This window comes from Xenopus tropicalis, chromosome 5 (assembly GCF_000004195.4).
Source record: "Xenopus tropicalis strain Nigerian chromosome 5, UCB_Xtro_10.0, whole genome shotgun sequence".
Lineage (NCBI taxonomy): Eukaryota > Metazoa > Chordata > Amphibia > Anura > Pipidae > Xenopus > Xenopus tropicalis.
This window is the reverse complement of record NC_030681.2, coordinates 90075151-90093745: the sequence shown is the minus strand read 5'-3', so window position 1 is coordinate 90093745 and position 18595 is coordinate 90075151. Positions and strand designations below refer to the sequence as shown.

Genomic DNA, 18595 nt, shown 5'->3' with positions numbered 1-18595 from the left:
CTGTTCATATCTTTTTCATTTTTATCTATTGTATACTTGAATTTTGATGTATTTTACCCATGGAATGCTACCTAACCTAAGCATTAAGGTATGCAGGGTTATAAATAAACCTTTTTCCTTTCTATATTTATACAAAATAATTTATTACAAAGTAGTACTGTAGGTTGGACAAAGCACATTTAATACTGAAATTTTTTATGTAAAAGGCACTGGATGCATGAGGGTAAAATAAAATATAAGGATTACCTATCCCAAAATAAAAACTGCTGAAGGCTAATCGAAGCAATGTTCAGCATGAAGAAATACATTAGCAGAAGTAAGAATTATATCATAATAAATCACAAAGCAATCAACTTCAGCACACAAACACCGATCAAGAAAATATTTATAGCTGTTTGTGTCTAATAATATATTAGTATTTTTTCCAAATAATGTTTTCTAGAACAGAATTCTTCTTGTCAGAGTCAGTGCTAATGATTCAAAGAACCATTCTAACACTGAATTGGTTACTTAATGCACATGGCTTCATGTTAAGATAGACATTTAATAAAATGTAATTAGATGACAACGCAATAGACTGAAGAGTAAATAAAACGTTATGATGCTCTTCCTTATTCACTCAAGTGCTTTGCTGAATTAAATTTTTATCTCAAGAGAGATGTATTACATTTTACATCTCAAGAGACCATTGCAAAGCTTGGAAAAAAAGTGGGAAGGGCCCTAAAGGGACACTTTAAGAGTAGATAAAAAGGGATCCTAAGGACATTTGCATTATTTTGCATATCCACTTAATCTATACATCATGAAACCAGAAATCCCAGTGTTTCTTTAATTTTTAAAAGGAAAAGAATCAAAGCATGAACATGATCCTTCTAACCCTACTAAATCCTACTTTTTTAAAGGGGATGTAAAGGATGTAAAACAATATTGCATGTACTGATTGTATACCTAAAAAGAAGCGCTTCATGTACTTTAATTAGAAATTTTGTACAGTTTCTGTAAAATAGCCTATTCAGTGCAGCTGAATTCACTGTCTGCCTCTTCTTCTTCCTGAAGCTGCATACAGTAAACCATTCCCGGCCGGCCGGCAAGACTAGAAACAGGGCCGGATTTCAAAACCGCCCGCCCCAAGGCATGCATGCGTGACCAGCGGTGCTGCGCATGCGCGAATGGGGGGGGTGCAAGCGGGCATGTGCTGTGGGCCAACTTGCGTACGGAGCAATGGGGAGAAGTCCCCATTGCTCCGTATGGGAGCACACATTTCAAGATTATTGTGCGGTAGGGCGGCATGCCGCCCCCAGATTTCTGCCGCCCTAGGCCCGGGCCTTTGTGGCCTCTCCACAAATCCGGGCCTGACTAGAAAGAAAACTATCAGCGCTGCTCTGCATTCCGAAGCACAGGGAAGCAGAGTGGGTTGTTTCATTTGTTTATTTATTGTTGAAAAAAAACCCTGCTCTACTTCCCTGCCCTTCGGAATGCAGATCAGCCCTGTTAGCAGCTGGCAATTGGTTATTTTAAGAAAATGGTGCAACATTTCAAATTGAAGTACGTTGCAAATATGCTTCTTTTTAGGTTTACAATCAATATATGCAATATAATTTTTTGCATTTACAGTCCCTTTGAAGGTCATAAAAATGAACTTTTAGTATTAAATAGTTATGTTCTTAGACAATTCAGAACTGTTTTTTTAAGTCTTTTTATTATTTGGCTTTGCATTGTCTTCCTCTGTGCTTAGGTTTAAAGGACAATGAAATGTTAATAATGAATCCTTCCTATTCTAAAGGTGTCTTATGTTAGCACTTACGGGCAGAGTTAGTCCAGTGTCCCTGGTATCCTATAGTAGAAAACACGCCCTCATCAGAAACCAAGTTAAGAATTCTAGTGATGTCACTAAAATTTCTGATGCTTCTGGTCCACTGCTGCTGGCAGACTAGAGTCGTGCTGGGTGCTTTTTCATATCTCTGTGCTTGCTCTGTGGATGCTTGAAATCTGAAGCGCCGTTCTTTAAAATGATGCACACCTGGAATCAGGGGAAGGGAGTTGCACATTAGTGATTAATGAGTAGACGGAAGCAACACTGAGTTTAGCAAGATGGCGGTGGCGTTTGGGACATAGATAGCTACCTGGCAAAACTAGTAGGTGAGCTGAATGAGTGATTGAACACTACTATATGTGCACTATTCAAGAGAAAAATTGGTTAAGAGTTGGCTTTCGTTATTCTTTAAAACGCTCCCTGGTTGCCAGGTTAGTAATCTTTTCAGATTTACATCCAGTGTAAAAGGTAAAAATATTTTGATTTATGACTTTTTGGATCCTTCACAGACTATGTTGGTTTATTACATTATGAATATGTGAACTGCCATATTTGGAACAGAACCCCCGAGGGCCATTTTGAGCTATAATGTAATCAATGTCCTGCATTGTCAACTTACTGATTTGACAACTTACTGATTTATGGTTCAACCTGCCATGGGTTTTTTCCTCTAAATCTATGTTATTGTTAGCACTTATTGGCTGGGAGGATATATTGTATATGCCAGTGATTATGTACCATATGCAATAAAGCCCAAATGATAGGTCTGAATGCTTGTCTATTTCTAGGTCTTTGGCTTTTTTCTTTTATTTTGTTTGTTTGTTTTCCACCTAAGTCTCTTGAAGCTTCTTGAAGCATACCAGAGTCTTAAAAGTAAATATCATATTACTAATGAAAAACACCTATTGAACTCTTTCCATTAAGAGACAAAGCTTCTACTCCACCTTACAGTCTGATACCAGAAGGTCCTGTACTTTCCATCTGGCAACAAATGCATGTACTTTATAAGTCATAATTAATTCAGTTTACAGACTTTTTGCATTATGTCCTGGATATTAGAAGGGAGTCTGCAATAATCCTTGCATAAATGCTAAATAGCACGTTGTCCACAATAGTGCACTGAACACACTTCTACAATTTTACAAGAAAAAAGTCTAAAGTAAAAAGCACCTTTTGCAGTATCTTTTGCAAACTTTAAACACAAGCCAAAGTATCTTATTACACAGCTTGGAGCCCTCTTCCATATGGCCACCTGTAAAGTCACACAGGCCGTGCATTCCCGAGCCCAGCCCTGCTTGCATTAAGTTATACAAATCCCAAAATGCTAGTACCCCCCCAAACATTGAGAATGTGATATGCATAGCATAATTTGTGAGACAGAGATTCATAGTACAAATAAACTATTTATGGAAAGTAGCATGTACCTCAGTGGACTAAAACTATTTTTTTTGTTTTCAGACAGACTTTCATACATTTTTTACAAAGTTTCAGCAACAATAACATTCTATCTGCTGCTATTCTTTCATTCCCTTGCATTCTTTTAGTTTATTTTTTAGGAAACTTTAGAGCTTTCAGATTTTTGACACTGGTTTTTGTGCGAGTTTTACGACTTTTCTGCAACTTTTTCCCACACTGACTTTTTCCATTCAGACTTAAGTAAGTGTCAGATATTAGTGGAAATGTGTTTATTCGAATTTATTAAAAATTCAAAAATAAGACATGTTAGAGTTTTAGTAAATGTGCCCCTAAGTGTAGATTCAAAGCCGTGAATATGTAAGTCCCTCATCATGCTTTGTGCCTCAGGAGGTGCTACAGATAAGCTTCCTTTTCAGATATATACTTATGTAATGTCTAAAGGTGGCCATACATGGGCCGATTGTAGCTGCCAATATCGGTACCCCCCCCCTATTTAAACCATGCATTCCCCTCATATAAGTCATATAAGACATAATATAAAAGGACACCTGGACAAGGAGCAGGGGGGGGGGAGAGGGAAAAAAAGGGAAATGGAGGGAAGGACTCCATGCAAACTCACAAGTAAAACCCGGATCCCGGAGAGAACTTAACAGAGGCACCCCACCCAGTTTTGTTTGGATTTAGTTTGAGTAGTTATAATACCATCCTTTTTCCCCCCCATGTATACATCTTTTGACTTTTACTTTTCACCTCCCAGCAGGTCGGGACTCTGAGAAAGCAAGACCCTGACTTGCACAACCTCCCACACACAATGAATTATATTTGGTTGACGATTGCATACTTTAACTATAAACAACTCTGCGAATCATTGATTACAATGTCATGTAACATGTCATGATCAATAAAAAAGTTAAAACTCAAAAAAAACAACATTGTTGTAAATAATTGAGCATCTTGTTTCTGATAGATTTTAGATATACGTAGAATATTTTTAACATATTCCTATAGTTTCTGACTGATTGAATAAAATCTCCTATTTTTGCATGTTAAACAAATCCTGAGGGCCACAGCTTTTACTTGTCTATTTACTTATGCCCAGGCACTCAGGCTATTGTATATGTTTGCAAAAGTGTACATGTGCAACAACATTTATAATTAATAATATGACTTTTACATGACATTGAAAGTCAAATGTTCCATGATCATTTAATAGAACAACGTTGCAAATTATAATGTGAACCTGGTTGTTTCCAAGCATTGTTTTCTGTGGTTTTGCTGTGGTATACCCCTGAAGGAAATTGATTTTATGTAACAAACAATTTTTAATGAGATAATAGGAAGTTATTGAGAATTTGCCATCAGAATGGTTTAATAGTGCTGCTGATTTTATACTCCCACAGTGGGTGCCTTATTAATATGTTCATGAATAGTATTTCACATTAATTTATGAAAATTCTGTAGAAGTAGTTTCTGCATAATAAACCAGGCAGTAGAGGATCACTATTCCATCTGTCCTTTTGATTTGTTCAGCCTGTGTGCTGTTGCATGGTTTTACAGAGTCATTATAAAGAAATGTTTGGATTGTTTGTGTGGATTGTTTTTGTGTTTGTCTGGTTGTTTTTCTTATTTTTATACTAACCTAAATAAGTTAAATGCTTAAAATGATGCCCAATACAAAGGTCAATTAAAATGAGTTGTTTACTTTATTTGTTTTTAACAATCCACAAAAGAATAAAAATGAAATAAAATCTATACATTTGTTTCCACTAGACTGAGTCAGACTCCTCTTTGATTTTTTTTCCCCTCATCTAATGCCTTTGGCTTGGAGCATGCATAGTTGCACAGAGTGTACAACTGGACTTCCTTACGTTCTGTGATGATATATAGGTCATAGGAGAAGCCCATGTGTCATCACTGCATTTCCATTGTCTGCCCATTGGCACTTATAATTCAGTGAAAAGACAAGTATATGTCTTGGTTAATGTTTGTTTACAAAATGACAGCTCTTACCATTGAGGCAGAGGCATGATTTTGGTAAAATATAGCTACTTTACTTTGCTTTACAATACAGTTGTTTGTGTCTAGTTACAAATAACATTTAGCCTAAAGTCATGATCTGTAGTGAAATTGTTATTAATTATTAGCTATTTTTGTACATTGCAAATGTACTCAATCTATTGAAAGTATTAATAGTTGCTTTTAAATCACTGTAGTAATCTCCCATTCTTTATGATTGCCTGTTTATCAATAATAATATTTAGCAACCTGGTGTTTGTTCACCTTCTCATTTTAGTCCATTCTTATTTTCTTCTGCAACACTATTTTGCAGATGGTCTATTCTAGTACTCATTTATATGTTAATTAGTCTCCGGATCCTAGCAAATGCTCAAAGTGGTGCATTACTCCAGTAATCTCCTATTCCTAAACATAACCAATTGAGTCCCTATGGTGGCAGGTGACACCAGGGGGTACTAATCCTTCTAGTCTCTTCATTGGAGTTTATGGCTGCTTTACTAATTAACCCTCTCACTCCTAGAGTGAGTTATTGGTGCTTAGTGAAATCATTTGTGATACATGACCTCTTAAAACTTGTGCTTTATATATTGTATATATTAGTAAATAACCTTATACAGTGGTTATGTAACAGATCACAGATAAGCCAGGAAGACATAGAGAATAAATACTTAGAGCCTATAACCAATGCTTCCTTACCTCCCCTCACATAAAAGTGCTTATTTATGAAGTTGCAGTTGCACAATAATGGCTGCATTCATGCTTTTGTCAAAAGCTTCTCCCTGCACAAGTTTTGACTCATAGTACCAAAGCGTCCAAGCAGTTTATTAAGATGAATCATGAGTAAGCGCCTAAATGACTGGTTTGCTGGTACTGTAAATATAATGAAAACAAAACTTTTTTTGAGAATTCATTTTAGAAATATACAAATTCTGCTGTGACACTTTGGTGGATGTGAACATTACTTTAATTCAATCAGCCAGTGACAAATGCTATGTTAAAAATAAAATGAATTTGCATTTAGCATTAGCCACCTGTTACTGTAAGCAAATTTAAATTTAGCTAGATTGTCTGTTTATCTGAAAATATGTGTTTTTCTTCTGTTCTATAAGTTTGTAGGATAAAGATTCATTAAGTTTCAATGACACCAACAGCATGGTTTTCCTTTTATGCAATAGATACATATGCTATTTATTTATTTATTTTATAAAATGCAGTGCAGATGCTCTATTGGTAAGCCTCGGCAATGCCAAGGTTGAAACATCCTCTTATTAAAATGGTAAAGGAAAAAAAAAAATCAATAAAAAGCAGTAATACTAGGCACCACATTGAATTTCAAAATTTTTCGCTGGAGAGAAAATTCAGGTGGGAAAAATTCACAGAAGAAGTGCAGAATTTAGTATATAGCTCTGTGTTTTGGGGAAAATGTGGGTTTTTGCACTAGAAAAATATGCAGAAAAACCCCCATCATTATGTGCCCCTTGCCTTCTGAGCCTCCCATGTCTTCTCTTGTCTGTCTAACGAGCTGTCTGGGCTCTATGTTTGCTATTGCTTAGGCTATTTGCCTACACATTCACTCCAATGCATGTTGCAAACTTTCTTAAAATGTTGGTGATTTGCACATTTTTAAGATATTTTCAGCGGCCCAGTTTTGTTCATCACTAGTGACCTCCAACAGTGAAATAGCAGATGGGTTGTTTTTTTTAAACTGATTGCATTTATTCTTAGGGGCACATTTACTAATCCACGAACGTCCGAAAAGGGTCCGAATGCGTTTTTTTCATAATGATTGGTATTTTGCGGCTTTTTCGAGCGCTCAATCCGAAAAAGTCGCGACAATTCGCGAAAGTCGTAATGGCTATGAAATAGTCGCGACAATTCACGAAAGTCGTAACAGCTACGAAAAAGTCGCAAAAAATACGAAAAAGTCGCAAAAGTTTTCCAATGCAAATTTTTCCCATTCGGATTCGGATTTGTGGATTAGTAAATCAGCCCCTAAGTGTTAACTTGTAATTAGTAAACTATTTGAGCATACAAGTTGCATTCCAGTTAAGCTAAGGAGTAGGATGCAATAATAGTGTTGGTAAAGGTTCCTTGTGTCCCAATGGCAAGCAGAAAGGAATTCCCAAAGATAAGCATTCCCCTTTGTGTTACAGAAGGAAACAAGCTCATCGTAGCAATTACCTACTTAAAATGGATCATTTATTTATGAATATTCAAAAAATTATAAAAACTACATCTGTAGCTGTCAATAAAAACCTAAAAACTACAGTTTGTGTGTTTGCAATCATAATCTAAAATAGTTTAAAAATGTTTTATTCCATCTTTACACTATCCGCTGTAGTGTAGTGCCTTTGGCAGCTTTATGTAAATGTATCCAATATAACTACTCCATAAAACTGCTGCTAATATATAACATAAGCAAATATGTCTTAGCAAGAATATACTGTATTTTGACCATTTCATTTTTAGGTTTTACTCAGTTCCTTTGGGTTAAATCTAGAATTCTACTGGGGTGCACAATGAATAATGGATTATTCTGTCACTGAAATGAAATGTATCTGTTTCCTCTCAGTGGACTGATGTGGCTGCTAGTTTTAGTTTAGTGTGTTGAAGAGGATGCACAATTGTTTTATGCTATAAAGCCAAAGATGCAGTTAAAGAAATCAAATGAAAACTGTAAGTGCTGATATGTTCTCCCTATATTCCAAAGAAATGGAATATAGGGAACATGAACACACAACCATCACTGTATTAAAACAATATTTATTATAAACAGCTAACTCTGAGAATAAAGACAAAGATATTACTACATATTGAATATTGTGTAGCTAGGTATTTCAGGATTCTGACTTTGCTTTTTTTATAGTTATAAAGGTAGACTTGTGAACCTGAGGTGACATTTAGCAAATATCACAGCCTGTTTAACATTACAGAAGAAAACTTACTTGTGACTTCTGTTGGCTCTTTGTCTTATCTTCATTACCCCCCTTTTGTACCTATTTTTTTATTTGGTTTTCTATGCGTGTGTTTCTATGTCAGTATTGTCTATGTATCTTGCTCACAATCATGGTGGCAACTACAGGTTGGCAGAAGAGGAATGATCCACAAAGATATTATTAGAAGAGGCACAGTTCATTTTAAACTGCTATGCCCCCTCCCTGGCTCCTTCCCTGTGCTCTCAAGTGAATCTTTACCCTGCTATTTACTTATGGGTGCAACATGTAAGGGAAGAGATTGCGCTACTTAGCTACTTAAACATAAGCTAAAACATCCCGGAGTATGCAGAGGCAGAAGCAAGCAGGGCATGTGTGATTTTACAGTGGGTGAGAAGTGAGCAAGATTACCAGTGTAAAACTTATATGTACTTTCCAGCACTTTCTCTATTAGCCTCTACTATGTATTCCTTTATTATTGTTTTTTTAATGAATCACTGTCACCATTCTAAAGAACTTTTATATCTTCTTAAATTCTAACTCTAACTAACTGCCTTTTTAATGTTTCATTTGCCAATGCCCTCCCTTAAAGGGACAGTAACAAACAAAAAAAAACAAAAGTGTATCAAAGTAATTAAAATATAATGTACTGTTGCCCTGCACTGGTAAAACTGGTGTGTTTGCTTTAGAAAGTCTACTATAGTTTATATAAATGAGTTCCATTTTAGCCATGGGGGAAGCATTCAAGCTGGAAAAATGGAGAAAAGGCACAAGTTACACAGCAGATAAGCTCTGTAGAATACAATAGTGTTTTATCTGTTATCTGCTATGTAACCTGTGCCTTTTCTCCTTTTTTCACACCTTACATGGCTGCCCCCATGGCTACAATGGAACTCATTTATATAAATGATAGTAGTGTTTCTGAAGCAACAGGGACAGTGATTGATCATCTATTATTATTTGTAATATTATTCATTTAAGCACCAACATATTCCACTATGCTGTACAGGGGATTGGGTGTGAATACAAACCATACAAAAAAAAAAAAATTGCAACAACCAGTAGAACAAAAATATCCAAATCAAGACATAAGGTTGAAGTGGCTTGCTGCTAACAGCTTACAGATTGATTTAACATCCCTTCTGTAAATTTATGTGTGAAATATCAACACTCTGTGGATAACTGATAATAATTATAACATTCCCTACCTTAGAATACCCTTTATTGATCATGAAAGCTAGAATTATATTCTATATTACTCTATAATTTTCTGCTATTCTATTCTAGTCTATTCTATACCTTCAAAATACCTGCAGAGCTGAATCAGAAATCAGTACTGGTAAATAAATCCAACACCCACTGCTAAAACATGTGATAACTCGCTTATGATAAAATTAGCTCATAGCCATGAGTCCTCGCACACTAACATTTACTTAGAAAAAGCAGGAGAATTCACATGATAGTGACCTATGCATGATGTTCTTGTGTTTGTTTTTGTCAGCATTGATTGATTCATTTTACCCCTTTTTGTATTGATATTTTTGCACATTTGCACACTGATCTTCTATAGTAGCAATGCCAAACTCAAATGCCACATTCAGGGAAACCCATAAAAATGATTTCTCCACTTTTTTGTTCTTCACTCTTCTCAGAGTGGAAAACAACTTGTACAATTTTGAATTTTCCTTAGTATGATTGTTTTGCACCACTGCAGTGTCTAGTCATAAGTGTCTAATGGTGGGCTGGAGGAATTTTTTCATTTTTATGCCTTTTTTTATATGTAAATTTATATGTAAGCCTGGGCCCTTGGGTGCCTATATAGAAAATACAGCCCTGTGTCAGATATAGTTCAGATATTCAGAATAGAACAAATTATATTTACAATAATGCACAGGAGCAGGAAATTGAAAACAAAAAACAAATAAATATGATCATGGAAATTCTTTAACACAAGAATCTATCTATCGTGTTAATAGTAATGCACCCCACCCCCAGGTAAAGAACCTGTAGCCTCAATAGGTAACAGACCTTAAAACACCCCAAAAACAGTATGCGTTATACACATTTGCATTGTCATAGCTATAAGCATTAAGTTTGTCAAATAAAATAAATGTGAATGACCGCAACTCCTTTTAATAATTCTGCTGTACAAACAGCTGCTGAGCATACTGTACCCTCATGCAGATCACCGACTCTTCTTCATAAGAAAGTAGAACACCATTTTTGCAGTCACCAAAAGTTAGTCATCAAAAGTATTTACTTACAGTAAAACTCAAACTCATAAACATTTAGTAAAATGTTGGTGAATGGGACTAGCTTACCTTGAGAGTAAAAGAGATACAAATGTTTAGATAAGGCAAAGTAGACTGATTAATTGTTTTTATTAAACTATATAAATACATGCAATGTGTAAGGTTGTATAAAATCAGTGAACAGCCTCTTTGAAATCTTTTAATACCTGCCACTCTGGTTGTTCAAAGGTTAATAGTATTGCTGCAGCACCCCCATTAATCACTTAGATTTCCTTCTCCTCCTCCAACCCAATCGGCCCCCTTCCTCAGGAATTTACTCTGGCTGTTTGCTACTGGGCATACTCAGTTCTTCTCAGCTCAGATAACTAAACATGCCCTCTAGTCTAGCAGCCAATGAAGACGTGGTTTTGCTGGTTCCCATAAAAACTCTGCTCTAGCAGTCTTTATTTTTTTCTCCTAACCTCCTCTCCTGAGCTCAGCTTAACCATTACAGTGCTCAATCAAAGCAGAACTTCTGCCTGTGTGAACGCATTCTTGATTAAATCTAAATAAGGGTCTTTGTGCATATGTGCTATTTGCAGATTTAAATGTAACTGATGATGTGTCAAAGGGAAAATGGCCGCCAGGTAAAGGCTGCAATTTGTTTTCGGAATATGTGATGGTGCTAGCAAACAGAGAGGATATATGCAGTACAAATAATGTGCTAATATCAAGTTTCACTTATGACTCCTGCTGGTTGTTCCATGAGTTCTAGAGTTCACTGCAGTGTATATTTCATTCTATATACTATTATCGTATATGCTGATAATATGGAATGATTAGGCACAGAAGTAAATAATTGATTATATTCTATGATGCATCTCCTAGATCCTTGATGCCATATACTAGCATTAATAGCCATACACATTATGTACATGAAAGATTCCCCTTCATTAGACTACAATGTACAAACAAATTTTGAGAAAATGTGGCTTGCCCTAAAGTTAAATGTATGTCAAAATGTATGTCAAAGTAACAGAGTTCTTTTACTGCTAATCCTGTACTTGTCATTGAACTGGTCAGGGGAACATTGCCTGGTATATTTTGTAAACTAATGCGAGCTTTGTTAAAACTCTCTGTTGGATCTGAGCATGAGAGTTTTTGAAACTCAACGTTGGACAACTTGGAGATACTGGCTGACAAATGTCATCTACGAGGTGAAACTATTTTGACAGCTCTTTTCTGAGTGCTAGAATTTTATCATAGAATTATGAATTCATTGGATTGGGCCAAAACAGACCTTGGAGTTCAGTAAACTGGCCTTTAGCTTTGTGTTGTTAATATCTGTATAACGAACTGTACTTGAAATTCTATGCTAACGATAGTATATTGGAAATTGCTCTACATAGCATTTGGTTAGTGAATAAAACTGCTGACAATTTGAGCAATCTATGTAATTTTATGATATTTTCAGTTTTTCTTTCTGCATTGAGATATTACCCAAGCGGCTTCTGGAAATCTTTTCAAAATAATGCTTAATATTCCTATGACCTTTGAATATTTTATAAATGCTGTTATGAAAAAAACTTCTCTAGTTTAAGGTAGAACATGGTGCTTAATAATGCACTTTTAATAATGATCTGTTTTTTGTCTGCATATAAAATTAAGACCTACTTCCAGCTTCATGCTGCATTTGTGGTTGGCACTTCATTGGACCTTTACCATAGTAAACCTGTGTAAAGTGTAGCCAATGCTGCTATTGAAATAATACATGTTACCTACTGTATATAGTGTATAAAATACAGAATATTGCATTGTTATTCTTTGCTTTGAGTGCAGGGGAAAGTTTACCTAAAACCTGTGATATTTATTTGCACAATTCTTACATTTGTAATTTCTCATTATCAAACAGATTTTAAGTTCTTATATTTAAAATCTATATTTTATTATGTATAACTTCATATTTAGAAAGGTCTGCATATGGTTTGACAAAAATAGTGTTTTTGTGCAATAGCATGCTAAATGACCTAGTGGCATATTTCTAATGTTGTGTTCAATGGATTATACCAGGTATGAGGAAGTGTTAAACAATAGGGTAATATATTTGTGTTCATCTGGCGTAAAATGAACTAGATTAAACTATGTTATGTTACGTTTTAACAGCTTTTTAGGTGTCAAATATTTTACACTTTACCTTTACAAATATGGCTTCTAGTGTTTTCTTGTTGCATTGCAGATTGTAAGCTCTTTTGGGCAGGGCCCTCTTCACCTCTTGTATCGGTTATTGATTGCTTTATATGTTACTCTGTATGTCCAATGTATGAAACCCACTTATTGTACAGCGATGCAGAATATGTTGGCGCTTTAAAAATGAATGTTAATAATTGTTGTTTTAAATATTTGTTAATTTATGAGGCAAATGTTATCAGGCTTCCATATTATCATGGCTTAGTCGCATTCCTTTCATATGAGTTCTATCACCCGTTTGGCCATAATAATTCTATTCTATTCAAATTCTTATTTTCTTATTTAATACTATAAAAGCAAGTTAATTATATAAACCGTATAAAGAGGTGCGTCATGTACCCTCCTCACTCAGCAAATACCACAAGCATTACATTTCTTCTCTGGCTGACAATCTGAGACAAAAATGTGTTGGAAATCAGTGACATCCATCAAGCCTGGAAAAGTAGAACCTAGGGAGTGTCACATAAAGCAAAAGATGTAAATGAGTGAGGGGATTTACCAGGAGGATACTATTGCTCACTCTAATTTTTCTGGTGACTTCCAATTTTTAATATAGTGAAACATCTTATGAAATTAGTTAGATAATATAGTAAACTAATTATTCAATTTTGTTAGTGCAGGTATGGGATCACCTTTGATCCAGAATGCTTAGGACATAGGGTTTTCTGGATTCAAAGCCTTTTTGTAATTTGGATCTCCATACCTTAAGTCTACTAAAAGATTATTTAAACATGAAATAAACCCAATAGGCTTGTTTTGCTCCCAATAAGGATTCATTTTATCTTAGTTGGAATTAAGTACAAGTAACTGTTTTATTATTACAGAGAAAAAGGAAATCATTTTAAAAAAATTAGAATTATTTGCTCATAATGCAGTCAATGGGAGATGGCCTTCGGAATAATTCGTAAATTTCTGGATAACAGGTTTCCTGATAACAGATCCCATACCTGTACAAAGAAAATTAGTTAATCTTTTAAAATTTGAATTATTTGATTAAAATTTTATCTATGGGAGATGGCTTTCCCATAATTCGGAGCTTTCTAGATAACAGGTTTCCGTATAATGCATCCCATACATGTATTATAATGTCAAAATGTGATAAGTTTGGTTTTATTTTACATGAACATTTTTAAAAAAGTTTTTGTTTTGTTTTTTATATATAGCTGTAAGTCTGAGAGGAAACTTTTTCTTTTGTTTTTTTTATATATAGCTGTAAGTTTCAAAGCTAAAATCTTTGTCCTGCTATAAGTAAGCATAATTATAAATAAAGCATAAATAATATATTTGAAGTTTAATGTGTGCACAGAACGTTCTTAAGCATAGTAGTTGCATAGTATTTGTTTGCAACAAATATTGATAACGTTTTCTTTATTTGTATTATCTCTGTTCCTGTAGAACCAGAGCAAATATGACATTTCAGAGTACGAGAACATGTTTTCAATACTCTCAGCAGTGGAAGCACTTCTACAGTATGAAAAGGAGAACCCAGGCACATCAGAGTGTGAGCTCTATAACAATGAGACAAAGCAGTTTCTGTACAATCTTGACCAAACTATTCTCAGTATTTCTGATGACTTTCCTTTATTTTCCTTGTATCTGTGGAGACTGGGAACATTGTGTTCATACTTGGAAAATATTAAATCTCTTTAAATTGCTGAACTGAAAGAGATTAGGAATGTATATATTTGTCCCTTTTAATATTTATCTCTTATGTTTTCCAATTTCAGCTTTTATTTTTAGATATTAGTAATAGAAATAATTTATGTGTAGCAAACAGAAATGAAAATCAGTAAGAAAAATAGGAGTATAGGGAGCAATGTTTTATATGCACATAAAAAGTTTTTACATTTATTTTTAAAATGTAACTATCAGTATTTTCTTGTTGCTCCGAAAGTAAATAACAGTATTGATATGTGCCTTTAACGCCTTCCCTGCCAACAACTGAGAGTACTATCGACATAGTTTCACTAGTTTCAATATGCACTAAGTTTTACTAGGTTCTACTGTGGACAAATAATTTAAAAAGTAACTTGTAGCAGAAATTCCAAATAGGTAGTTTTAAGGTATTGGTGGATTTTAACACACATAGATAATTTCCCACTGAGGACACAATTAAGTGTATTTTGAAAAATGTTTTTTGTCTATCTGTAGTAATAGTGATATCTGTTTAAAAATATAATTGTGTAAATAAATGTGTGATTGTTAAAGGGATTCCGTTATGATTTTGATTTTGAGTGTAGTTTTTATTTCTAAATTACAAAAATTCAATCTAGTATTTAACATTTTATTCTTGAACCAACAAATGTATTTGTTTAGCTGTAATATTGGTGTGTAGCCATCTCAGTGCATTGTGCCTGATTCTGAGCAACAGAGGGAGAAACAAGGTTTCTCCTGCTTGGGTGCTATTCTCATGTCTACCACTCAGTGGGACATTTAGCAATGCAAATGATTTCTGAAGTCCTTTTGATGTCTACAATGCTGAAATCTTCTCCAGTCTTCAGGAAAGGGGTTTTGGAAGGGTAAGGGTTAGGAAGGGTAAGGTCTGGCTATCAGAAAAGATTGTCTCTTATTGTAATTAATGTTAATGTATTTGGGGCTAAACATCTCACTGCTTCTCACTGTATATAATGTATTTTTTGGTGCCACTACCCTCAGTCTCACACCATATTTAATGGGTGCTACTACTTCTGCACCTGCCTTTATTATGTATTGTTCATAGTCAATCCACCATTATTTGCAAGTGCATACTGCGTGTGTATATATCTATATCTCTTTTATCTCTTTTATTTTACAAGCAAATTAAAGCTAATGGCACATGTATTTTAGCTGGCATAGAAATACCTAAAGCCACCCAAAATTATTGGAAGGCAGTATAAGCAGTTTTGGCTGTTTACCCACTCACTAAAATTCAGGACAGTACCAGCACTGTTATAAGCCCATGAAGGCAGTTGAATCCTTCAGCAGAGGTGCCAGAGAAAAGAATAAAGAGACATTCTTTCTAAGTGAACCCTATCTGGCCTTCTGGCTGGACTACCCTGCCACAGTAGCACCCCCCCCCCCTGTAGCTCCACACCCATATTTTGCATATTAATGCTTTAAGAGGGCTGCTCTTGGGCACCACCCCTATAGTTTGTGGCCACCATTTTAAAAAGAAGAGCTTATATGAAAGATAAACAGTTAAAGTAATTGTTGCTTTGCTTTTTATTTTTTTTTATCAAAGTAGTTTAAAATTAGACTCTACTGCATTCAGTTATAATTCCTTTGATTTTTATGTGTAACATGAGTTTTGAATTACAAAATCTCACCAAATCTAGATGCGTATATGCTCTAATCAGCATTTCTACTAAGTATAATTGCAATACCATAGTTCAGTTATATAGGTCACTTTCTTCCTTAAAAAGGTTTGCTAATCTGACATGACAGACCATTTAGCCTGATTCATTTTATTTGTCCCTTGGGTGTTAATAGTACGATTCTGTATGATTTTGTTTTTTAAAAATGTGACTAGAATGAAATAACAGCCAGTGAGTTCTTTTTTTTTTTTTTTTTTTTTTAAATAAAATATTTAGCACATGATTTGGAAACATTTTGAGAGGCATTCATAGTTAATTTATGACTAAACCATACAAAGCTACTGAGAGAGAGTCCCGTTATGAAATGAGAATAGCATTTACCTGAATATGTACACTAAGGGGCGCATTTATCAAAGTACAAATTTCGAACATTAACGAAAAAATTGCAGAAAATACGCACAGTTCAAAAACTTAAAAAATACAAATTTTTAGTATTCTGACTCAATCGTATATTGATGAATGTGCCCCTAGAAGTACAGCTAATGGTAAGAGCATTTTCCTATATTTTTCTATGTTTTTGATATGCTTTCCACTTACCTTGCAAGTGTTTCTGTGGTAGAATGAGACTTATTTTTCAGGTGATATCTGTGGTAGGCCAGCAATTGGCAGTACCTAGGTTTACAAATGGACTTTATGTAAAGACTGTGTAAAGGACTCTTTTAAGGACACTTATTGGACACTTGCAACATACTATGTATCACTAAACAAGATTTGGGGTTTTTGGTTATACCTCCAAAGTGAGGTCACTGATTGCATCACTCTCTGTGAATGTATAAATGGTTGTGCACACTGTTGGGGGATAACACTTGATAAAGAGCCTCAGTGCTCTAAACGTGTTGTGACAATAAAGCACTTTTCAGCAGCAAGCACTGCATTCTGGTGCTCTCTTAGTAGCTTTGTATGGTTTGGTATTTAACACCTATGGTGGGGGTGTACACTGAGATTGAGAACTGAAGCTGTTAAACCCTGTAAAGCACGGTTACCTTCACTAATTCATTTACTTTATGGCTGTTGCATTTATGATGACATTTATGATAACATCTCTTTCTTGAAAAGGATGGCTCATTAAATACATGGTAACATAAATAAAAATGCCCTATTTGCCTTTACACAGTACATCACAATGTTACTTTCCCCTGAACCCAAGATATGTATTTTCTCAAGCTCCATTAAAAAAAGAGACAAAAATGAACGGACATGTGTTGTGTAGGCAAGAGGTACAGATGTCTGAGACCCTAGGTAGTTGAGAACCACATGCATATTTAGTGTATTTTCAATTTGGTAAGTATACACCCTAGATGCAATATTTTGGTGTATTAAGCTATTGATCTTATGAATCTTTGTATAATTGTTTCATGATATGCATTTCATTTAATTATGTGAGTGCTTTTAAATATTACTTCAAGCTTGGGGGGCCACACAGAATAGAGACGGACAAGCACATCCCACATTGCATGTAGTGAGTAGTTTTTATTTACAATTGCACCCCCAGCACTACCACCACTACACAAGTTTCTGAAATGTCTCCCATTTCACTTTTTAGTGGGTTACTAAAAAGTGTAACCATGACAATGTCAGTTTTAAGATTTCAATGGTACAAAAATGTAGTACACTTGATTTAGGTCAGGGTAGTTATAAACCCCTAATTATTTAAGAGACTCCTATACGACATCTTCAGTTATATCTGAATGATTCCAAAAATCCTTTTACAAAGCTGACTATTGCTATACTAAGGGGGCCATTTACTAATACTTTTTTTATTGCGCTAAAAGTAGCAAAAAAAAAGCTGCAAATTTACTACAAGTCAATACAGCTAAAATTCTAAATTCAACAATTCAACAGGTAAAACTTGCCGAGATCATGTAGAAGTCTATGACAGATGTCGCTTCCCTTCCCCGGAGGATCCTTCTTTGCTTCAAAACTTTAGAGGTTTTCTGATTTTTTATGCTGTTTTTTGTGAGACAATTTAAATTTTTTAAAAGGAACAAATAAAAAATGTTGGAGTTTTAGTAAATCTGCCCCTAAAGGAGAAACCTTGGAGCTTATTATTATGTAACGAGTCTATTGAGACCCTGAGGTATTATTTGGTACACATACACCAGATGGCTAGCTTTTGTATGTACAGTACACATAAGTGGTCATTTCAAGGGATTGAAATCATTTCAATCATTTGTGCTTATTTTTATTGTACCTGTAATTATTGATAAAGCGAAGGTACTTTTTTGTTTGAAAAGAACATTGTGCCAGGTAATTTGTATTCTTTCCTTTTTGACAAATAGCCATACTGATGTGTCTTCCATTTCATGGTAAGTTTTTCTCCCTCTAGAATACAAATTTTCAGTGAACTGTTCTGTACTTTGTGACTACACAACTATGGCATTTCCTTAGAATGAATAATAGTTAACAGCGATTGCCAGTGAAGCCTGCCGTAAATGAAGCAATCAATCCTGTCTGAAAACTGCACTTGCAGATCAGCAGTGTCATAACTGTGGCTCTCTCATGCAACAATAACCACTACTGTGAGGAAAAAGTCAGGGCTGCGTAAATAAAGCTGTGCTGTAGCCACATTTTGTGAATTTTTGTGCT

The 18595-nt window shown here is 34.8% G+C and overlaps 1 protein-coding gene across 1 annotated transcript in view; it reads left to right on the top strand.

The window, feature by feature from the left end:
- The window catches only part of mei4 (meiosis-specific 4 homolog (S. cerevisiae)), a 43702-nt gene extending 28835 nt beyond the window's left edge, over window positions 1–14867 (top strand). The window contains exon 5 of the mRNA XM_031902942.1: window positions 14052–14867. Coding sequence (XP_031758802.1) covers window positions 14052–14306 — 255 coding nt within the window. The 3' untranslated portion in view covers window positions 14307–14867. The remainder of the gene's footprint in view (window positions 1–14051) is intronic.
- The last annotated feature ends 3728 nt before the right edge of the window (window positions 14868–18595 follow it).